Genomic DNA, 24,838 nt, shown 5'->3' on the forward strand with positions numbered 1-24,838 from the left:
GCTTCTTAAAAAGGGTGGCACGGTGGTGCAGTGGTTAGCACTGCTGTCTCATGGCACCGAGGACCTGGGTTTGATCACAGCCCTGGGTCACTGTCCGTGTAGAGTTTGCACATTCCCCCCCGTGTCTGTGTGGGTCTCACCCCCACAACCCAAAGATGTGCAGGGTAGGTGGATTGGCCACGCTAAATTGCCCCTTAATTGGAAAAATTACATTTTTTAAAATCTTAATTTCTTCTTTAGATTTGTGAGGGTTCCTGCCTCTCCCATCCTTTCAGGTTCCAGATTCCCACCACCCTCTGGGTGAAAAAGCATTCCTCACATCTCCTCAAATCGTCCTGCCGATTACCTTAAATCTATGCCCCCTCGTTATTGACTCCTCCACTAGGGGGAAAAGTACCTTCCAACCATCCTATCTATGACCTTCATACTTTCATACACCTCAATCAGGTCCCCCTCAGCCTCCTCTGCTCCAGGGAAAACAACACCAGTTTATCCAGCCTCTCTTGATCGCTGAACCACTCCAGCCCAGGCAACATCCTGGTGAATCTACTCTTCACTCTCGCCAGTGCAATTACTTCCTTCCTATAGTGTGGTGGCCAGAACTGCATACAGTACTTCAGCTGGGACCTAACCAGTTCCATCATAACCTCCCTGCTCTTATATTCATTGCCTCGGTTAATAAGGGCAAGTATACCATATGCCTTCTTAACCACCTTATCTACCTGTCCTGCTGTCTTCAGAGATCTGTGGACATGCACCCCAAGGTCCCTTTGATCCTCGGTACTTCCATTCGACCATTCATTCTATATTCCCTTGCCTTGTTAGTCTTCCCAAAATGCAATAACTCACACTTTTCATGGTTACATTCCATTTGCCATTCTTCTGCCCATCTAACCAGCCCGTCTATATCGTCCTGTAATCGAAGGCCTTGCTCCTCACGATATACCGCACCACCAATGCTTTGTGTCATCTGCGATCTTCCTCATCATACCCCCTACATTAACGTCCAAATCATTAATGTAAACTACAAACACGAGGGACCCAGCAGCAATACCCATAGAACATCACAAGACACAGGCTTCTAATCACAAAAACAACCTTCAACCATCACCCTCTGCCTCCTACCATTAAGTCAGTCTTGGATCCAGTTTGCCAAATTGCCCTGGATCCCATGGACTCTTATCTTCTTCATCACCCTCCCATGTGAAACCTTGTCAAAAGCCTTACTAAAGTCCATCAACCACACTACCCTCATCTACACACCTAGTCAATTCCTCAAAAAATTCAATTAAATTTGTATGATCTCCCTTTGGCAAAACCATGCCGACTATCCTTGATTAATCCTTGCCTCTCTAAGTGGAGATTAATTCTGTTTTGGTGATCAAAATTGAACACAGTGCTAAACATGCAGGCTGACCAGAGTATTATCCATTTTAACATCGTACTGTAGCTGCCAATTTTAAATTTAACTAACCTGGCTATATAATTAAACATTTATTTTTTTATTGCTAACTTACATTGATTAGATATGTTAAGCTAAGTCTAGCATCTGATTCTAATTCATTCAAAATCCATATATTTCCAGAGAGTTAAAATTAACCTTTATTATGATTTCCATGGTCCCTTTCGGATTTAGTTAGTGCCCAATGTATTGTGACTTTCGTTATTTCTACACACCCCATTCTATACTCATGACATCCATTTTCTTCTGCCAGTATGTAAGCAATTGTGAATGCGTGGTTACCTTCAGTAACAATGTGGCTGACGGTGGCATGCATGGGTTCCTGAATTCTACGTGGTAATTGTAAAAAGGTTGAAATATCTTGCTGTTCAAGTCAATCCCTGTAGAAATATCTGGGCCAATTCTTTGACAAAATGGAAATACAAGGATGTGTTGAAAAATATATTGTGTGAAGTTGTACATGACTGAGAAGTTCAGATAACCAGAATTTCAGCATTTATCAATTCACAAAACATATTAATTTAGCACCTTTAGCAGTGCCCAGTTAATTTCATTTTTGCAGTTTTCTAAATGAAACTGGCATCATTTAAAAAAAAATTCAGAAGCAGAACACTTTACCAATTATCTCAGCGGTTCTTCTCATTTCTCTGGGTAAAAATGATACAATATGGGCGAAAAGGCGAGGAATGTGAACAAGACATGTATCTACTCGTTGTTACATCCATTGTATAAATTCAACTGGAAAAGAAGGGAAGAAACACCCATCCCGCTCCTCACAGAAATAGGGAAATGGCACAACACTTAAGGGATGACGTCAATAAATTTGAGTATTTTACTGTATCTTCATGGTGCTTTGTTTTTCCCAATTTTAAAATGTTTCTGCCTAAGCAGGAAGGACAGAAAGTCATAAAAAATACTTGTGATGTCTTAAACTTAAATTTACACTCTGTTGAGGAATAATCAGGATAAACCCCCAGATCCTTACATTTGTGTTCAGTATTACAGTTTTTACCAAGTAATTCAACATAAAATGTTTAAATTGGAAACACACTTGGTCACACTGTTAGCAAAGCTGAATGATGGTCCCGCATTGGTCATGACATGCATAAGCTAAAGGGAATTGTTATAGAGCCTTGCCAAACATTAAACTTCTGATTTTTTTTTCCAACTCTCCTTATTTCCTCTGGTTTCTTCCCATAAAAGAATTTTCTGTGCTGGTTTAGTAGCCGATTTAATCAGTGTCAAGGGTCATCCAATGTCCAAATGGCCACTTTTTATGCATGAGACCAGACAGTGAATGTCATATTCCATCAGAATATCAGAGACAAATCTGCTTTCACCCAATGTCCAGATATGCTCACTTTCCAATCAAGGTCATTGTTGTGTTGGGCGCTCTGGATCCGTGGAACACATACAGGTCACCAACACTTGAAATAGTGCAACACTATTTTATTGAATCATTAACTGTTTAACATACTCACTGTGGGTTAACACAATACTAGCTTTAACTAAAGACCTTTGCCTTGTCCTAACCAGTCGATGCACTCAGCACATGGTGAATGTCTGTGCTGCAGGCTGTGAGCTCTGTCCTACTATCTAGCTGCAGCTCGAATGAGCGGGAGCTCTGATGCCCCCTGTCTTTATAGTGCGTGTGCTCTAACTGGTGATTGGCTGCGGTGTTGTGTGTGTTGATTGGTCCCACTGTGTGTCCATCAGTGTGTGTCTGCACCATGATATACTGGTGTATATTATGACAATCACGTGATAGCCATTATGAGTGTGAACTTCAACTGAATTATTCGTTCTCTTTAACCGCAGTTAATTAGCCAATTTGTGGCTCGGCCTCACAGACTTCACAAAGATGCGAACAGATCCATCTGGTCTGTGTAATTTCAAATGCTGCTGATCAGCATTTCCTGCAGTGCAAGTGAAATGTTTGTAACAACACTACAAAATCACAGAATGGTTACAGCACAGACGCAGTAGGCTGCTTCCCCAAAATTATGGACATGTTGCACACATCGCTTCAAAATTGGAATGGACCAACCAAGCCAACATGTCTGCCTGGTATATTGCCACTAGAGGCCCTCAGTGAAATAGATTCATGCAAGAGTCATCTGGACTGATGGAAATTGCAACATTTCCATTTGCTACAATGCTCTGACAGCAATTGAACAAATACTTAATTAAAACAAAATAATTTTCATCTGTAGCATATTCTATTGCAAGCTGCTCTTTCACTAAACAACCTGTACTCACTGTTTGTAGTTCCGATCAAAGATGCGGCCAGTCACTCTGCTAATGGTAACAGCATCTGGGAGAAAGCGAGCACCATCAATGTACAAGTCGAAGCCATCTCCTGCATTAAATGGTGATGATGGAGGGGATGGCCTTACATGATAAATGTATACAACCTGAATAATAAAGAATGCAGATCTGTCACAAATCACTAATGGACCAGTTCATTTTTCCTTCCCAGGCGCAATATTGTTCTGTAATTGGATACAGATTGTCAGTGATGAATACCGAGGGTGCCTTGTCACTTTCTATGGTGGCATGGACATAATTTTGAACTCGCTCTGTAGAAAATCAAACCAGCATCCTAGAAATTAGTTGCATTTCCTGTTCACTCCTTCGATCCCTGCTTCCTGCTCCCTGGCCGCTGGATCCTCAATCCCACATTGCCTGCGTGCCCTCCACCCCCCCTCACTGAACCCCATCCTGCATTCCCTTCCACCCTATTCCCTTGGCTCCTGATCCCAGAATCCATGTTCTCAAATCCCCCCTCAAACTCTCAGAGGATTACGGTGGTATTTTAAATGGGAAGCTTGCAGACCAGGAAGGTACAAAACAACAAGAGCTTTATCCGGAAAGAGATGTCACACAGGCTGCTGGAGTAGACTGACTGTTAGCCCATCCAAACTGCTCGTGGCGTCACCAGTATGTCATGTGGTCGAATTCTTAAAGTGACCCTGTTCCAACAAGGAACAAACATGAATACACAACACTTTCCTCCCCACTTTACATCAGAGGTTCCAATTTAACGTTAACAATTAAAATTTACATGATGAAGAATTAACAAAAACAACAGTCAATAAGTTAGACATTTTGAAGGATGTTGATTCCTCGGTGACAAACCTCAGGCGGTAGCATCTTCATGTTGACTATAATCTCTGGTGTTTTTGGTTGCATTTGTACATTATCCGTTGTTGCCTCAACCAGAGTCAACGTAGTGTTCGAAGTTTGACTCGATGTTGAAGTGTCCTCAACTGTGGTACTATCTGATATTGTCAGGGTTCTCAGGAATGTCTAGGTCTTCACTTGGCACAGTTGCAGACTGTCAATTGACTGTGTCTCTGGCAAACCAGTCCTAGTTGCTAAAAGTTGATCAGCGTGTCTTCTTCACACTACATCATCCCGGGTTTGAACAGTGTTGGAGACCGGTCCTATCTGTGCCAAGATGAAGGCAGGTATCCACTTCTCACTGATGGTGTAGTTCCTTGCCAATGCTTTGTGACCTTTCTAAAAAACATTGGGCGGGATTCTCTAAAAATGGGGCTATGTCCCCAGGCCGGCGTGACAACTGGCGCCAACAACTCCGCCGTCAATGGCCCCCGAAAGTGAGGAATTCTCACCTTTCTAGGGGACTAGGTTGCCGTCGGAGTGATCCCCCCAGCTCCAGCCGGCGGGGAACGGCCCACGCGAGTCCGCGCATGCGCGGGGGTTCCCTTCTCCATGCTGGCCCCTAGGCAATATGGCGCAGCCCTACAGGTGCCCGGCGCGGAGTAAAGTGAGTCCCCAAGGAACCAGCCCGCCCACTGATCAGTTGGCCCCGATCGCGGGCCAGGCCATCGTGTGGGCACCCCCTCCACCCTGCCGCAGGGGTCGGATCCCCCTGCCCCCCCCCTCCCCTTCCGGGACAGACCCGCACACTCACCTTGCAGTTACCGCCGTGTGGGAGGTGAGTAAACCACGCCGGCGGGACTCGGCCAAACGCGTCGGCTCATCGGGGCACGGAGAATGGCCGGGGGGGGGGGGGGGGAGGGCGCTGTCATTGGCCCCCAACCAGCGTGGCGGCAAACCCGCCGGCACCCGAAAAACAGCGCCGGAGAATGGGTAGCCAGCGTCGGGGCGGCAGGGCGCGAGAATCACGTCCCCCCGGGGATTAGAGAATCCCGACCATTATGTATAGCCCTATTCTAGGTCAGAAAACCTGATTTTGCAGTTTTCTCTCAAAAAATCTCTCTTGTCTTAGGCAGCTTCAACAAGTCAAACACTGTGTGTAAATGATATTTTGCCATGAATAATACCGTAGAACTTTGAATTGTCGAATGTGTTGCATTCCCGCATGTCATCAGGAATTGGCTTAGTTGTTGAGACAATGATCCTTGATCATGAGTCAACTTCAATGAATGCTTCATTGTTTGAACAAAGCTTTCAGCTAGCCCATTTGTGGCAGGATGATAAGGAACGGATCAGGTATGTTGGGTTCCGTTCTCCTTCAGATAATTTGTGAACTCTTGCGAAAAGAACTGTGGCCCATTGTCGCTAACAAGTTGCTCAATGTACCTGAATCTTGCAAAAATCTCACTCGGTCTTTCTATTGTTCTCTGAGAGGATGTAATATTTATAACAGCGACTTCAGGCCATTTTGAGTGCGCGTTGACCACAATGGGGAAAATGTGCCCTTCCAACGGTCCGGCATAATCGATATGAACTCTTTGCCATGACACTTCTGGCCACCCATGGGTGTAATGGCACGAGGGTCGGCAAGTTTTGGACCTCTGCACGTGATGAACACATCCTGCCTTTTCCTCAATTTTGCTATCGAGCCCTGGCCACCAAAAATTGTTCTGGCTATCTCATTTGTCCTTACTATCCCGCAATGCCCTTCATGAAGTTAGTTTAGGACACATTTCCTTAACAATGGTGGAATGATGAACCTCATTCCCCAGACGAGGCAACCAGCATGTACAGATAGTTTGAGTCTTCAGGTTCCATATGGCTACAACTCTGGGTTTTCTCCCTGATATTGCCACAAAGTACCATGTCCATAACCTCTAACAGGAGTGGATTACTTCTGGTATACTTCTTAACTTGTCCTGCCGTTACATGAGTTTTATTGACTTCTTCAAAATAGAAAATATTACTACTTGAGCTATTTATTGACGACTCGTTGGGTAAAGGTAATCTGGAGAGCCCATCAGCATTCCCATGGAGATTTGATTTACGATATTTTATCATATATGCATGTACTGTCAACAATAATGCCCACTCTGCGTCCGGCTCGCTGCTAGAAATGGAATATTGGTATGTGGCCCAATTATCGTTGTCAGTGGTCGATGATCCATTAGTAAGATCAATTTCCTTCGATATAGGTATTGGTAAAAACAGGGCGGCATGGTGGTGCAGTGGTTAGCACTGCTGCCTTGCGGCGCTGAGGACCCAGGTTCGATCCGAGCCCCAGGTCATTGTCTGTGTGGAGTTTGCACATTTCCCCCCCCGTGTTTGTGTGGGTCTCACCCCCACAACCCAAAAGATGTACATGGTAGGTGGATTAGCCACACTAAATTGCCCTTTAATTGTAAAAAAAATAAAATAATTGGGTACTCTAAATTTAAAAATAAGGTATTAGTAAAAACATTTGATCACGAAGTTGATGTCGAGAGCTTCCTTTCCAATCTGTGCATTATTTTCTGCTTTGTTCAATGATATTGATGTAAACGCACTATTTTTAAAAAATATTTTAATTCGCATTTTCCAATTTTAACAGTTTGACAATTTAACATATTAAAGCACATAATATTTACAGAATATGAGGTTTCTTGTACAATTTACAAGCGCCCCTTCTGTCAGCCCCCCCCCCCCCCCCAATCCCCTTCCCTGTTAATAGTCGGGCTCCCTCCTGGCTCCACCTTTCGCCCTCGGTATTGCCATTAGGCTCATTTAAATATGTCTGCGCCATAATCTCCCGAGGCCCGGGAACGAACACCCGTGCCTCGGGAAACCTCACCATGTTTAGCACTGGTCCACACAAACATGGACCAGGCGTAATGGCACCTGGTGGGGGGTTGGGGGGGGGGGGGGGGTCTCCCAGGTCATTAGAGACCCGGGGTGGTCAGACTCTGGGCAGCGTGGTACCCTGGCTATCCCACTGGCACCCAGGTACTTTGGCACTTGGGATCCGGAGGCCATGATGGGGTGGCTGAGGGGAGGAGTCAAAAGATGGGGGCGGCATTTAAAATTGCCCCCCCCCCCCCCCGCCCCCATCCACGAATACTTTTCCTGCACTGACGAGCTGAGCTAGTCTTGGCGGGGGGTTTCTCACCCGAGGCAAAAAAACCCAGCAATGTGCCATTAAATAATGATGTCATTCCTGGTGCTGCAGGCGCTGAGAAACACCCCACTAAACACGCCCAAATTGGGAATCTCTTACTGTCCCGTTAAACTGCGCACATTGTCTAAGTATCTCTGGACTCCCAGACCACTGAGAATTTGATTCATGGCAAGTTGGAATAACACAGGTGCTAACTTGATGTCAAATGGCAGCCTTTTATATCTGATTAGCCCCGAATGTGCCATGATGATAAAATATTGTTGTGAGCAGAATCCACATTTATCTAGAGATAAACTTGACTAAGGTCAAATTTACTGAAATGTTAACCTCCAGCCAACCCAGCAAATAAATCATCAATTAAAGGTAGAGGACACTGCTCTGCATACAGTGCCAATTGATAGTGACTTTAAGATCACCACATATTTGTACAGAACCATTTTTGATCATCATGGTTATGATGGGTGTGGTCCAATCACTAACATAAACAATTTCGAGGATCCCTGTCTGAACCAGCCTCTCTAATTTTGAAGCATCTTGCTTGGCTTTTATCCTTAATCTTTAGCTTGACTGAGATCACTTTCATGCTTCCCCGCTCTCCATTAAAGACTATGGCATGTTACTTTAAAATCTTCGGTAGACCTGCTTCAGACTCTGATATGAGATTCACCCCAACCCAGTTTAGCTTGATTCTCTCCAGCCAGGTTCTCCCCATTATGCACATTTACCTTGAGATGGCCCTTAATGGAACCACTTATCTGGTATAGGTTTTGAGTAATATCTTTTGGGATTTCAAGGCGAGATGTCATAGTCTCTCTTGGTAAACAGTTTCTGGTGCAAAAACAGCTGTGCCAGTGCCCACCTCCATTTTCACCAGTAGTCCATCCAGTAAAGGAGTGATCCAGCAATGATTTGTTGCCGCCACAATGGCCAGTACGTTCAAGAACAGTTCATTATCCAACTGAGACTCTGGTCCTTTTTTGCGCTCTTTTCGTGTCACGTGGACATTCTTCCCTCTGTTCGATTTTTCATTTGATATATTTGGTTCTTGCTTTTTATAATTCTTGTTTGAAACTTATTCTTTCTTTCTCCAACACACACATTCGATGTGCTCCTTTTTACCATAATTCTTGCATTTCGCATCTTTAGTCCAGGAATCTGCTGCTATGCCCAGTTTTTGTAATCAATGCATTCCAAACCTGTGTAGGTGTTTGGGTTTCAACCGATATTTTATGGATTTTAGTGTTCAAACTTAATTGTTGCATTTCCTTAGCTGATAGTTCCATTGAGATCATGGCTTCTAAAGCCTTCCTTAGATTCAAATTGTTTTTTGTTAAGAGCCTTTTTTGGACAGCTTCACTTTTTAACCCACAGCCTAGTCTGTCTTTAATGGTGTCATTCAAGGCACCTCCAAATTCATAGTATTCAGTTCATTTCTGAAAAGTAGCTACAAATTGTGTGATTTATTCACCATCTTGTCAGTTACGTTTATAGAACCTCTGCAATAACTAAAGGTTTAAGTGAGACGTGGCCCTGCAATATCTCCACTATTTCACCAAATGTTTTTGAGCCTGTTTTTTCTGATTACACCAGACTTTGCAGGAGGTTGAATGATTTCCCCCCCTCTCGTGTTCAGGAAGGTCAGAAATACTATGTCTGCCACAATTTTGTTTGTCTGAACAAAATATTTGAATGTATGATGAAAGCACTGAGCTCCAGTGCTCTCATCACATGCGCCCCGGTGCCAAAACCTCCCGCCATTTTACGATGGGAAAGGTTTGCCGAAACACAAATGTACCACAAAGATTTTCTTAGCATTACCAGGCCTTTTCTTTCCAGACAAGATAACCCTGAGCCAGCCTGTTCCTTTCCCTTGCTCACAATTAATTTTTTACTTTACTTGCTCCTCACAGAGCACTCTTCCAGAATGCTCCAAACAGAGCACATGGCAACTTCTTTTTTGATTTTGTTTCGTCTGATAACTCGGTTTAAACTTTTGTTTCTTCAATGGTTTCTGCTATTATTCAGCACCCCTTCGTTGCCAGCTTTGGTGTAGCAATGTTTTTATTGTCTTAAATATTTTTGGATGGCTGCAGCCTGGATCAATGATTTTCTTCTTACTCACCGGATTTCTGTAGCTCTTTTTTGAGTTGTGCAGTGTGGATTTAACCACTTTGTCGCCAGTTTTCTTTGTGGTATTTTGAAAGAGAAGCTTGCAGACCACAAAACAAATAAGAACTTTATGTGAAAGGTGTTGTCACACAGACTGCGAGTGTAGACTGACTGTTATCCTGCCCAACTGTCAACGATGTAATAAGTTGTCATGTAATCGAACTCTTAAAGTGACCTTGTTCCAACTGGGAACAAACATGAATACACAACAAATACAAAAATGAATGCTCAACCCAACAGAAGGTGCTGTTGTGAATCACGTAACTCATGTAATTCTTGGTGATAAAAGGCAAAAAAAGACTGAATTAAACAGAAGTGCATAAAAAGGTTCATCAATAAATGCAACAGAATGTCAATTCAAGAAAGCAAACAAAAAATTACCACCGAACCTACAGATCTGCAGCTAGGAGTGGGAATTCACTTCCATCAACTCTATGTCACGCAGCACCATGTGATGATGGAACAAGGCGCTGGAAAATGTGGGATATTTAAGTAATTTTTAACGGTTGAAAGAGGTTCAAACTCGGGAACAATACAAGCCTCCTGCCTCCCAGCATTGTCCAGCTGCAGTGGTGTATGGCAATGTTTTTCAAACATTTTTTTTCCGGGGACCCATTTTTAACAACCGGCCAATCTTCGGGACCCACGGCGGCCGACCTTCGCGACCCACCATTTTTTCTTACCTTTTATGAGAGAGGTGAGCCTGCTCATGATCTCACTCCAATCGATGTTCGGAGGCATGACCTGCCCTCTGCCTTCCTTCAGGCAGGAAGATTACATAGAATTGTAAAAAAAAATCTTCTCCTGCGTCTCCAATTGCGCAAATTCACGCGCAACAGCCGCACGGCCACGACCATATAAAAATATGTAGCCACACTGCGCACGCGTGCCCGCTCATCGGTGAGCATGCGCAAAACATTCCGCGCATGCGCACCGATGAGCGGGCACGCATGCGCAGTGCGGCCCCATTTTTTTATATGGTCGCGGCCGTCATTTTGAAGGCACCGATTTTTTGCTCTTGCATGCATGCATCATCAGGAAATGGGAACCAAATTTTTATCCCGTTCAGATCTTACATGTGAAATTTCAAAAGTCTAAATGTTTTTACATTTCAATGCAACTTTTCCAAGGAGTGTCCTTGTCACATACTTACATCAGGCCATTCTTTAATCATATCTGTGTCGACAGGAGAATCTAGTGTGGTGAGAACCCTGGGTCTGCTGCCAGTGAACAGATGGAGTCTCACTGTTGCCTGCCCATATGGCTCCCATATGTCATACAGGTGTTCACCGGGCTTAAGGAAAGATAAACACGTTTCAAAAAAATAAGCTAGAATAAATATTCACCCCATATCAGTCAACTTTCACATACAGTATGATTTGTGAACAAGATACATGTGTAACCTTTATGCTTTTTCAACACACCATACAGTTTACATTGGGACAAAAAATGGTTTGGATTAAAAAAAGGAGAAAGGTCACAGTCTGAATTCATTGAACTCAATGTTGAGTCCCAAGGTACGGTAGCACAGTGGTCAGCACTGCTGCCTCACAGTGCAGGGACCCGGGTTCGATTCCTAGGTTGGGCCACTGTCTGTGTGGAGTCTGCACGTTCTCCCCGTGTCTGCATGGGTTTCCTCTGGGTGCTCCGGTTTCCTTCCACAAGTCCTAAAAGACGTCCTTGTTAGGTGAATTGGACATTCTGAATTCTCCCTCAGTGTATTTGAGCAGGTGCCGAAGTGGTGACTAGGGGATTTTCACAATACTTCATTACAGTGTTAATATCAGCTTACTTGTGACAGTAAATATTATTATTTTATTTTAAGTGTTGCACTCTCTGCGATTGCAAATGAAGGTGCCATGGGAAGGGGATGGAGAATTGGAGGTGATGGAGGAATGATCCCTGCAGAATGCTGACTGGAAGGGTGGGGACGAGGGGTTGATGTGTTTCATTGTTCTGGAGTTGATGGAAATGGCAGAGAATGGATCCTTGAATGCGGAGGCTGGGTGAGGTGGAACATGAGAAGGGAAACCCGATCATGGTTCTGGGAGGGAGAGGAAGGGATGACGGCAGAGGTGTGGGAAACAGGTCAAACCTGGTCGAGTGCCCTGTCAACCACAGGTGGGATAGGGTTGGGGGGGGACCTCAGTTAAGGAAAAAGGCAGAGATTCCATCAGACAGTCCTCAAACCAGCTGCATGTCAACTAAGCAGCCAAGATAAACAACCATACCTTGAAAGTGGGAGAAGGACTCTCCTCAACCTGTTCCAACTTCAAGTTCACCTGAAAACAGACTTCCTGGACATTTGACGACAGGAAGCTTGTCTAAGCTCTACTAAGGATCCTCAGCTTTATGAGAGCTTCACTTCAACTAAAACATCAACTCATCCAAATGACTACAGGTCTGTGCAAAAAGGAGACTGAGGCAGCCATGCATTCTAATTCTTTTTGCCCTCATCCATGTTTAATCCTTGTGAGAGTGGTAGTGTGGGTGAGATGAGTGAGTGAGAGGTCACGTTTTAAACCGCAAAGGTATGGCAAGTCCACCACACTCCTGGCATGCACATTGTTGACAGACTTTGGGAAGTCAAGAAGTGAGATACTCAATTTAGAATTCTCAGCCTTGGATCTGTGCTTATAGCCACAGTATTTATATGGCTGATACACATGAACGTCTGGTCAATGATGACCCGCAGGTTATTGATGCTGGAGAATTCAGTGACGATAATGCCACTGAAGGTCAAGGGAAGATTACCATTGTTGCTGCAAATGATATTTGCTACTTATCAGGCCTAACTTGGATGTTGTCTAGGTCTTTCTGCATACAGGTACAGACTGCTTCTTTATCTGAAGTGTTGTTAATGAAACTGAAAGCTGTGCAATCATTAGTAAGCATTCCCACATTTTACCTTATGATGGAAGGAAACTCACTGATAAAGCAACTAAAGATGGTTGAGCCTAGGAACCTGAGGCCGAGATGATTGACATCCAACACCAGGCATCTATCTTGTGCGAGGTATGACTCGAGAGTGGATAGTTTTCCCCCCGACTCCCATTTACTTCAATTGTACTATGTCTCCTTGATGTCAGATAAGGTCAAATGGTGTGTTGATGTCAAGGGCAGACACTCTCACCTCACCTCTGGAATTCAGTTATTTGCCAATGTTTGAACCAAGGCTGTAATGAAGTCTGGAGTTATGTGGTCCTGATGAAACCCAAGCTATGTGTTGGTGAGCAGATCATTGCTGAGTAACTGCCACTTGATAGCACTGTCGACAATAATTTCCAACACTTTGTTGATAATTGAGAATAGACTGATGGGACGGTAATTGGCATGATTGGATTTACTCTGTTTTTCATGGGAGGACATACTAGGGCAATTTTCCAGTGTCAAATAGATGGCAGTTTTTGGGGACCTCATTTGGCCAAGATTGATCATCAATTTAGCAGGAGGAAAATGATTGCAAATGCTTCAGCATTATCTTTTGCATTCACGTACTGGGCTCTGCCACCTTTGAGGTTAGGTCTGATCATTGAACCTCCTCCTTCCACCTCATTGAATGTTTAAGTGTCCATCACCATTCGCAACTGAATGGGGAAAGACTTTGATCTCCTCTGTTAGATGGAGATTTGCTTAGCTCTGCCCACAGCATGCTACTTATCATGCTGTGTTATGGCTTCACCAAATTAGCACCCCATTTTTATAGATGTGTGATGCTGTTGCTGAGGGATGTTGAGCTGTGAGGTTACAGATTAAGGAGTACAATTCTGTTGCTGTAGATGAAACACAGGGCCTCACTTATGTCCCGTTTTCAGTTGCAAGACCTGTTCGGACTTCATTTCTGTGATGTTCTTTGTTGCAGCCGCAAGGAGAAAGAATCAGAGGTGGCACATGTTGAGTTTGTATAACATAGTACAGGGGGTTTATTTACAAGATGCTGCACAAGCTTGGTACAATAGTGAACTGCACTAAACCCTGCAAAACACTCCGATGATGTCATTGCATAAGACATAACGTTACACCAATGGCGTTACTCTGAAACATCACACCCCTCCCTCTCTACTCCTTTAGTGTCCCTGGCATTCCAACACTTTAACACAGATCCAACGCATAATGCAAATAATAAAAAATTTATGTTACTGATACATATGTACATTACAAAGACAGTCTCATGGGTGGATGTCTGTCTCGTTTTGGCAGAACATGACGTTCAGGAACTTGGTTTTTAGGGGTACTAGAAGTGTTTTCCTGACTCTGGTTAGTGTCACATCTGCTGAAAACAACTCAGGACCTGTCTCTAGTTGTGTGGCTGACTCTGTTGTAACAGATTCCACAATCTCGGCAGCTGTAGTCCTCAAGTCTGGCATGCCACTGTCCATATGCTATGATGTAAACATCTGGTACAGATTCTGTCCTCTCACTATGTGCAGCCAATAATTGGTCAGCGTGCCGATGCCAAATTGGTTCATCGTCAATTTGCACAGTATATAAAATTAGACCCGTTTTGGCCAAAATGGAGTCCATTTTTCAGTTGAGATGTAATTTCTCGCAAGAACACGTTCCCCATGGTCAAGACTCTGCTTTTGGAATGTTGCTTCCTTCTAGCCACTTGTGTCTGATGTTGTTGTATGACTATCTCTGAAGTTGAAGGGGGAGTCGAAGGTCGAACTGTATGTTGTTTCCTTTTTAACATCAGTATAGCCGGTAAACTTTTTGTTGTTGAATGCACAGTGTTTCTGTTTGTCATTTGAAAGCTATTGACGCGGTTATGTAGAGAGCCTTTATCCCTTGAAACTTTCACTGTATGCTTGAGCGATTGTACGAAATGTTCAGCTAAATCGCTAGATGGTAGGGGGCAGATTTGATATGGTGGAGGCCACACTCCTTTCACAGATTCAACAGATGTGAACTGCGTACTGTTATCGCTCACGAGTTGTTCAGGTCACCCGATTCTTGCAAAGATCCATTGCGTAGCTGTCGATTTTGTGATGGCAACCTCCGTCCATTTCAAATGCGCATTAACAATGTCCACAACATCTGTGTGATGGTCACTTCTACCGATATTGTAATGGGGAGATGTGACAGGTAGATTGGTGAGGACCAGATCAAATAGGTTTTCTCCTCATGCTGGTTCTCTCACCACCTGCCGCAGACACAGCCAGGCAGATATCGACTGGTGAAATGAAATGAAAATCGCTTATTGTCACAAGTAGCTTCAAATGAAGTTACTGTGAAAAGCCCCTAGTCGCCACATTCCAGCGCCTGTTCGGGGAGGCTGATACGGGAATTGAACCGTGCTGCTGGCCTGCTTTCAAAGCCAGCGATTTAGCCCTGTGCTAAACAGCCCCTAGCCCTGTGCTAAACAGCTGTAATACTGCCAAGCCACTCTTGATTATAGACACTCATGTCAATGTGCATTTGTTTCCCTCAATGCTTCTTCCAGGTCGTGTTTAATATAGAAGAGTACCGAGTCATCAAGGCAGTTGATGGTAATCAGCAGGATGTTTCTTTGCCTATGTTTGACCTGATGACACGAGACTTCATGGGATCTGACAGTAGCACAGTGGTTAGCACTGTTGGTTCACAGCACTGGGGTCCAAGGTTCGATTCCCGGCTTGGGTCACTGTCTGTGTCGAGTCTGCACGTTCTCCCCGTGTCTGCGTGGGTTTTCTCTGGGTGCTCCGGTTTCCTCCCACAAGTCCCGACAGACGTGCTGTTAGGTAATTTGGACATTCTGAATTCTCTCTCAAGTGTACCCGAACAGGCGCCTGAGTGTGGCGACTAGGGAATTTTCACAGTAACTTCATTGCAGTGTTAATGTAAGCCTACTTGTGACAACAATAAAGATTTATTTAAAAAAAGTTAATGTTGAGGGCAATAAAGACAAATCAGAAACAAGCTTCCAAAAACAATGAATATTGGTGATATTATTTCTTTAAACAGTTATGTACTTTTCCGAGTGACATTCCAGAATGGTGCAAAATGTTGTACAAACATTTTGACAATGGTAGTTTAATTTAACACAAAATTATCACACGAAAAGGGTTAAAAACTGAATTTTCATCCATACCAGCACTGAAAGATCATGAGGAGAAGGGACGGGCCTGTGAAACAGTGGCAATGTATGTGTCCCAGTGTTCCATGTAATGACCGGGCTTTGAGCCTTCAAGGGATCTGTGGATAACACAAAGAAGCAGATTTTTATAATCTGCATCATCACTTTAGATACAGAAATTAGGGGCCTAATTAGCACTCTGCAGTTCAATCTTCAAAATCTATTGTTTGAATTAACATAACAGAAGAACACAAGCAATAGGAGCAAGAGTTGAGCACATGACCCATCGAGCCTGCTCTACCATTCCATACGATCATGGCTGATCTTGGGCTCCAACTCCATTTTCCCACCTGCTCCCCATATCTCTTAATTGTCAAAAATCGGTCTTTCCCAGCCTTAAATATCTTCAATGATGGAGCATGCAGGAAATAATATGGAAAACTTGGCTTTCATTGTGAGAGGTTTCGAGTACAGGAGCAGGGATGTGTTGTTGCAATTATACAGGACCTTGATAAGGCCACACCTAGAATATTGTGTGCAGTTTTGATCTCCTTTTCAGAGGAAGGATGTTCTTGTCCTTTGAGGGTGTGCAGCGAAGGTTTACCAGGCTGATTCCAGGGGTGGCAGAACTGATGTATGAGGAGAGATTGACAAGGTTGGTACTGTTTTCGCTGGAGTTCAGACAAATGAGGGGGAAATTTAATAGAGATTTATAAAAAATCTAACGTGACTAGATAGGGTGGATGCAGGGAGGATGTTCCCGATGGTGGGTGTGTCCAGTCTGAGGATTCGGGGTAGACCATTTAGTACAGAGATGAGGAGACATTTCTTCACCCAAAGAATGGTGAGCCCGTAGAATGCATTACCACAGCAAGTAATTGAAGCTAAGACATTGAATACATTCAAGAGGCAGCTAGATATGGCCCTTGAGGCAAATGGGATCAAGGGTTATGAGGCGAAAGCAGGATTAGGCTATTGAGTTGGACGATCAACCATGATCATGACGAATGGCAGAGCAGGCTCAAAGGGCCAAATTGACACCTCCTGCTCCTATCTTCTATGGTTCAATGTTTCTACGAAAAGATTTACTTGTTCCTCAATCAATAATCTCTTTAAAATTCCTTTGTCGTGTGCAACCTGTTTATTTCAATGTGCTCTACCTTTAATTTTTTTTGCAGGTGCAGACTCTATATCTAGAAGGTGCAGATTGTGTGAGGCTTGCATGGCACCTTACCAATTTCTGCACAGCCCCCCATGTATGGTGTAGTTTGGAGGGGGCAATGCCCTCTGCCATTTTCTTGGGAAGCACAACTTTCAACCCAACTTTCCCTCCAAAGGGAGGTCAATAATCGCATCTTCAAAACAATAAATAACGAAGTATGGAATGATAAAAAGAACTTTCAGTCCACCGGGCCTGTCAAGCATGATACAGAGGTATCACTGAAATTCTTCCCTTATTTCCAAAGGTAACCTAGCAGAACATAGCCTGAACAGATTCAATATTGAACACCAGCCAATTAAGTTTCATGTATGCCATTTTTGGGGGGGTTTGATGGAAAATTGATCATTAACAATAATGATTATCTATGTAACCCTTCATCTTATTCTTGATAGGAAATTCAAACAGCTCTTTTTTAAAGATACTAATTGGTAATAACTACGTTTACAGAACGTGTTCCACATATCCAATGCTCTGGAAAAAAGACTCTTCTAATCGCTAACCTTGATTGAGGGTTGTTAATCTTATACTGTCCTTTAACTGAATGCTCAGAATATCTTGAAAACCTGGATATGATCGCTTTAGTCCCTTTTCTTTAAGATAAACAAGTTCAGATCCATGAATCGCTCTTTATAAGGTTGTTTCTGAAAGCTAAAGTTTTTACATTACCACCCTGTGTTGATCTCTATCCAATTCACCAATACGGAAGACTGGGTACCAGAAGGGCCAAGAAAGTTCTCATGAATCAAATGAACATAGAAAAATCCATCAATGTGGAACCATAGAATCCCTAAAATGTAAAAGGCGGCCATTTGACCCATCGAACCTGCACCGACCTTCTGAAAGAGCGCCCATACCTAGGCCCACTCCTATCCCCGTAACCCCACCTAACCTGCACATCTTTGGACTGTCGGAGGAAACCAGAGCACCAAGAGGAAACCCACACAGACACGGGAGAATGTGCAAACTCCACACAGTCACCCAGGGCAAGAATTGAACCTGAGTCCTTGGCAATCTGAAGCAGCAGTGCTAACATCAAGCACAGGGCACCAGAAGGTAAAGGGGCATTAAATATAGAGCATTAGAAGTACTAATGCTCAATCCAGGGTGGCATAAGATCTCGAGTGAAGGAATGAGGTCACAAGTTGAGAGCTTCAGGAATCCAGGAGTAACCGTAGATAAATGTAAGTAATGAAAGGAAGTCGGAGGAGGATATAAATAGGAAATTTAAATAATAACATTTTAAAATCAGAAAAAGCAGAAATGGAAACAAATGATTCGGCAAGGAGTACCATGAGACCTAAAACGTTGTAAGATTTTTTTTAAAATCCTCTATGTACTGGAATGAAATTAAAATAACAAGAAAGTAAGAAAATACTTTGTTTTTTGTGGTTTCGATTTTCTATTCATGTCCATATTCTAAAACATAAACTTACCAGAGTTTGTGATGACCGGGTATGAATTTGCCACTTGCTATTCACTCCCATCTAATACTGGTACAATAATTCTTTATACCATTCAGCAACTTACATGAATTTGTAGATCTTGATAATCTCAGCACTCCCCATGCTACCAACCATTCCTCGGTCTCCATTAAATTTTCCATGCTAAGATTGAAGTCCCATGGAGCAGTTGTTACGTTTCCATTTGGCCAATGGTAAAATCGGATTATTAGTATCATATCTTCTTCGGGTATCACATCATAGAACGAGATCTGGAAAATAACCATCGCCATTAATACAGTTCCAAATAAGGGTCATGCTGACTTCAAACGTCAATTCTGCTTCTCGCTCCACAGATGCTGCCAGATGCTGAATTTGTTCAGTACTTTCTGTTTTTATTTCAGATTCCAGCATCCGCAGTACTTATTGCCATTATACATTTTGACTCTGTTGCCAAACATAGACTTGTTGTCAATGTTGTAAAAATATTCCAATGTTGATCATTTTGCAGAGCTAAAGAGGGACACATTGATGCTGCCTTTTGATCTACTGAGAACACAATCTGGGATTTTAACAATCTTACTTTATTACTACTTACATAATAAAGTCCATCTTTTTCCCATCAGGGTGAAGTGTCCAGTCAAAGCTGTATTCCAGGTTTGTTTTGCATTCACTGCCCTGCATGTTCTTGATCACCATTTTGTGAAAATTAAGAATGCTCAAGAACCTCAAAACTCTGTACCCCTTTCCCTCCTTCAGATTTTCTTTCCTCTGTCAATTTAAGGATTTTGGAACATCTAAGTTGATGTCACCTAACAATAACTCTCTGATTTAAATCATTGCCCTTATCTCTTCACCATAAAGTTTAAAAAAAAGCTAAGGAGGAAATTTAAGAAGGATTAGAGGAGATGGTGGCATAGTAGCGAAGTCACTGGACTAGTAATCCAGAAGTCGTTGTTAATGCATGGCTCCCACCATGTTAGCTGATGGATTTAAAATCAATTAATAAACCGAGAATAGAAAGCTAGGGCAGAATTTTGAGCCCGCATTGGCTATCAGCATAAACGGAGACACAGGCGGGAAATCCTGAGAGAGTTGGGATACATGTTTCTCGCCAGCGAGGTCCCATTTCACGATTTTCTATGGTCCTCACCAGGAAGGTTGGGAACCTTGTTTAAATGCGTTAGTATTTCATTTGCGAGCCATCCTTTCGGGGCTTCCATCCTCTCTGAATATTCATCAAGTGCCTGCGTACGACAGCTCTATAAAACGTGAACCAGATAACCTCACCTCCAAAGGGGATATCAGAGGGGAGCACTCAGGTCGCCATTACCCACCAGTGAGTCAAATGGAGAGAGGGCACTGAAGAGGATGTGGGGGAAACCAGCTAAATGATTACTGTGGCTGGGGGGTGGTGTATGCTCGTAAGCCTTAATGGGCTTTCATTGCTGTGCGCTTCTAGGTCTCCAAGGGATCTGGAGCCTGGTGTGTAGTTAGCACTTCCCGGATCCCTCTTGCTGGGGTTTAAGTGATCTTCCCTCAGAGGGACTGTCCTTTTGGAGAGACAGCTGGAAGTGGGTGGGGAGCGGTAAAAATCACAGGTCAGCACAGGGGGTAACTGAGATCCCTGGGTGGGGTCCTATGCGAAGCCAGATTGCATGGGCAATGTGGCAACACTAATATGGAGTGGTGAGTGCCATGAGGGCAAAAGGACCCTCACACAGGGAGGACATTGACTGTCGTCAACATAAACCCCCAGCCTCAGGCTACAAAGTGCAACCCAGGGCATGAGCTGTATTGATGTCAAATGCCACTGATCATGGAGGGCAGGCTATCAGGGATTTAAAAGTGGGTGGCTGGCTGCTCAAGTTAGGAGGCTCATTTGATATGCAACCCATGTAACCTGGGGGATGGAGGTTGAAATTGAAGGATGAAGCTGACTTGAAATTACAGTCTTGACATGATTCAGATGCTCGTCACCTGGCACAAGGGGAAGGCAGTTCCCTAATCAGATCCCAGACCCATCCTCGACGAGTCAATTATTCCAAATGAGTCAGTATTACAATGCATGGCTGTGCCACTGATTGTGGCGCAATAGTTATCCTTTGGGAGGGGGCACTGCAGGAGCTGGGGTGCCCATCAGCATTGAACTCCATGGCTTACGCTCACCTCTCCATAAGAGAAAGGTGACACAGGCGCTACCCCCAATGAAGGTCACACTGGGTAACTGAGCTCAGCAGTCAGCTGTAACAGGACATGACAGGTGGCAATGTTTCAGACCCCGGGAAAGTCAGGTCAAGTGAATGTTTCAGTCCTCAGTCTTGGGGTCAGACAGGCTGCTGAGGCTCACCAAGGTGGCACATTTGGGACGGTGAAATTCAGAGTGGTTAGCACTGTTGCTTCACAACGCCAGGGACCCGGGTTCGATTCCCGGCTTGGGTCACTGTCTCTGCGAAGTCTGCACGTTTTCCCTGTGTCTGTGTGGCTTTCCTCCGGCTGCTCCGGTTTCCTCCCACAAGCCCCAAAAGACGTGCTGGTTAGGTGAATTGGACATTCTGAATTTTCCCTCCGTGTACCTGAACAGGTGCCGGAGTGTGGCGACTAGGGGATTTTCAGTCGCTTCATTGCAGTGTTAATGTAAGCCTACTTTTGACTCTAATGAACATTATTATTAAATCTACAGCATGTTAAGATTAATAAGGATGAGGTATTAGATAATTTAGCAGGCAAAAAGGTGCATAAATACCCAGGAGCTGAAGAGATATATCCCAGGCTGCTGTGGGAGGCAAGGGAGGAGGTTGCTGTGGCCCTGATGGAGATATTTAAATCTTCACTGGCCACAGGTGAACTGGAGGATGGCCAATGTGGTACATTTATTCAAGAAGGGCAGCAGGAATAAACCAGGTAATTACAGGCAAGTTAGTCTAACGTAACTAGTCAGGAAATTATTGGAAAAGACTCTGAGGGACAGGACTAATCAACACTTGGAAAGGCAGGGATTGATCAGGGCTAGCCAGCATGGAATTGTTGGTGAGGGATCCTGGCTAACTAATTTAATTGAATTTTTTGAAAAGGTAATGAAATATATTGATGAGGGTAATACATTTGATGTGGTTTACATGACCTTCTATGACAAGGTCCCAAATGGAAGGCTGGTCCAAAAGGTTAAAAGCCCATGGGATCCAAGACAATTTGACAAATTGGATTCAAAATTGGCTTGTCAATAAGAGGCAAAATTGCTTTTGTGATTGGAAGCCTGTGACCAGCGGTGTACCACAGGGATTGGTGCAGGGAGCCTTCCTGTTGGTATATACATTAACAATTCGAATGTGAATGTAGAAGATATTATTAGTAATTTTGCAGATGACACGAAAATTGGTGGTGTTGTTGATCATGAGGAGGATAGTCTTCGCCGATAGATTGATACTGATCGGCTGGTAAGTTGGGCAGAGCAATGGCAGATGGAATTTAATCCTGAGAAGTGTGAGGTGATGCATTTTGGGAGGTCTAATAAAGGTGCGATATACACAATGAATGGCAGGTTCCTAGGGAGTAGAGAGGGACAAAGGGACCTTAGTGCACAAGACATGGATCCCTGAAGGTGGCAGCACAGGTAGATAGGATGGTGAAGAAAGCAGAGGGAATGCTTGCCTTCATTACCCAGGGCATAGAATATAGGAGCAGGGAGGCCTTGGTACAGCTTTATAAAACATTGGTTAGGCCACAGATGGAATATTGTGTGCTGTTCTGGTCACTACATCAATCGGAAGGACGTGATTACACTGTAGAGGTGCAGGGGAGATTCACCAGGATGTTGCCTGGGATGGAAAGTTCAGCTATGAGAGACTGGATAGGCTGGGTTGTTTGCCCTGGAGCAGAGGAGGCTGAAGGGAGAATCTGATAGAGGTATACAAAATTGTGAGAGGCATAGATAGGGTAGATCATGAGAATATTTTCCCCATGGCAGAGGTATTTAAGACCAGAGGGCATAGGTTTAAGGTGAGGAGTAAGTGGTTTAGAGGTTACCTGAGGAGACATCTTTCATCCAGAGAGTGGTGGAAATATGGAACATGTTGCCCGAGAGAGTGGTGGAGGCAGGTACTCTCGCAACATTTAAGATGCATCTGAATGAGCACTTCAATTGCCAAGGCATAGCGGACGCTGGACCAAGTGCTGGTAAATGGGATTAGCACAGACTGGTATTTGATGGTCGACACAGAAAAGGGCCTGTTTCTGTGCTGCATGACTCTGAATCAATGCCTCATAACGTATAATCCAGATAATTCCACTCAACACAGTCAAAAGCTTTCTTTGCATTGAAGGAAATAACCAGTCTAACCTAGTGCACATTTCTGAAAAGCCTGCATCGCATTTAGAAGCCTTCTAATGTCACTACTCGAAAATCTCCCCCTAATAAGCCCAGTCTGGTCCTCCCAGGTCCCGAAGGGAGACCGTATCTTGGCGTCCGTCGGGGAACGCTACGTAGGCGTACTGGGGGTTGGCATGCAGCAGGTGGACCCTCTCGACCAACGGGTCCGACTTGTGCGCCCTCGCATGTTTCCGCAGCAGGACGGGTCCGGGTGTCGCTAGCCAGGTTGGGAGCGAGGTCCCAGAGGAGGACTTCCTGGGGAAAACAAGGAGACGTTTGTGAGGTGTCTGGTTTGTGGTAGTACATAGCAGGGACCGAATGGAGTGAAGGGCCACTGGGAGGACTTCTTGCCAGCGGGAGACTGGGAGATTCCTGGACCGAAGGGCCAGCAGGACGGTCTTCCAGACCGTTCCATTCTCCCTTTCTACCTGCCCATTACCCCGGGGGTTGTAGCTGGTCGTCCTGCTCGAGGCGATGCCTTTGCTAAGCAGGAACTGGCGCAGCTCGTCGCTCATAAAGGAGGACCCCCTATCACTGGGGATGTATGCGGGGAAACCGAACAGTGTAAAAATACTTTGGAGGGCCTTGATGACGGTGGTTGTGGTCATGTCTGGGCAAGGGATGGCGAATGGGAACCGGGAGTACTCGTCAATCACGTTAAGGAAGTACGTGTTGCGGCCGGTGGAGGGGTGGGGGCCTTTGAAGTCCATGCTGAGGCGTTCAAAGGAACAGGAAGCCTTTATCAGATGCACCCTCTCTGGTCGGTAGAAGTGCGGTTTGCACTCCGCGCAGATTTGGCAGTCCCTGGTGACTGTCCTGACCTCCTCAATGGAGTAAGGCAGGTTTCGGGACTTTACGAAATGGTAGAACCGGGTGACTCCCGCGTGGCAGAGGTCCTCGTGGAGGGCTCGAAGGCAGTCTACTTGTGCGGTGGCACAAGTGCCGCGGGATAGGGCATCAGGAGGCTTGTTCAGCTTCCCGGGACGGTAGAAGATCTCGTAATTGTAGGTGGAGAGTTCGATCCTCCACCGCAAGATCTTGTCGTGTTTTTAATCTTGCCCCGCTGCGCATTATCGAACATGAAGGCCACCGACTGTTGGTCCGTGAGGAGAGTGAATCTCCTGCCGGCCAGGTAATGCCTCCAGTGCCGCACAGCTTCTACTATGGCCTGGGCCTCCTTTTCGACCGAGGAGTGGCGAATTTCGGAGGCATGGAGAGTGCGGGAGAAGAAAGCCACGGGCCTGCCCGTTTGGTTGAGGGTGGCGGCCAGAGCTACGTCGGATGCGTCGCTCTCGACCTGGAAGGGGAGGGACTCGTCGATGGCGCGCATCGTGGCTTTTGCGATGTCCGCTTTGATGCGGCAGAAGGTCTGGCGGGCCTCCGTCGACAGGGGGAAGGTTGTGGCTTGGATCAGGGGTCGAGCCTTGTCGGCGTAATTAGGGACCCATTGTGCATAGTAGCTAAAGAACCCAAGGCAGCGCTTTAGGGCCTTGGAGCAGTGAGGGAGGGGGAACTCCATGAGGGGGAGCATGTGTTCAGGGTCAGGGCCTATGACTCCATTTCGCACTACGTAGCCTAGGATGGCTAGACGGTCGGTGCTAAACACGCACTTCTCCTTATTGTAGGTCAGATTTAGGAGGTGCGCGGTCTGGAGAAATTTACGGAGGTTGGTGTCGTGGTCCTGCTGGTCATGGCGGCAGATGGTGACGTTGTCGAGATACGGGAACGTTGCGTGTAAGCCGTACCGGTCAACCATTCGGTCCATCTCACGCTGGAAGACCGAGA

The 24,838-nt window shown here is 44.8% G+C and overlaps 1 protein-coding gene across 1 annotated transcript in view; it reads right to left on the reverse strand.

Annotated features, from left to right (window-relative positions):
* Positions 1–24,838, reverse strand: part of LOC140427343 (uncharacterized) — a 73,773-nt gene that overhangs the window by 719 nt on the left and 48,216 nt on the right. The window contains exons 6-9 of the mRNA XM_072512895.1: positions 18,773–18,956; positions 16,039–16,142; positions 11,122–11,262; positions 3,722–3,876 (exon numbers count right to left, since the gene is read on the reverse strand). Coding sequence (XP_072368996.1) covers positions 3,722–3,876; positions 11,122–11,262; positions 16,039–16,142; positions 18,773–18,956 — 584 coding nt within the window. The remainder of the gene's footprint in view (positions 1–3,721; positions 3,877–11,121; positions 11,263–16,038; positions 16,143–18,772; positions 18,957–24,838) is intronic.

The sequence above is a fragment of the Scyliorhinus torazame genome, chromosome 7 (assembly GCF_047496885.1).
Source record: "Scyliorhinus torazame isolate Kashiwa2021f chromosome 7, sScyTor2.1, whole genome shotgun sequence".
NCBI lineage: Eukaryota > Metazoa > Chordata > Chondrichthyes > Carcharhiniformes > Scyliorhinidae > Scyliorhinus > Scyliorhinus torazame.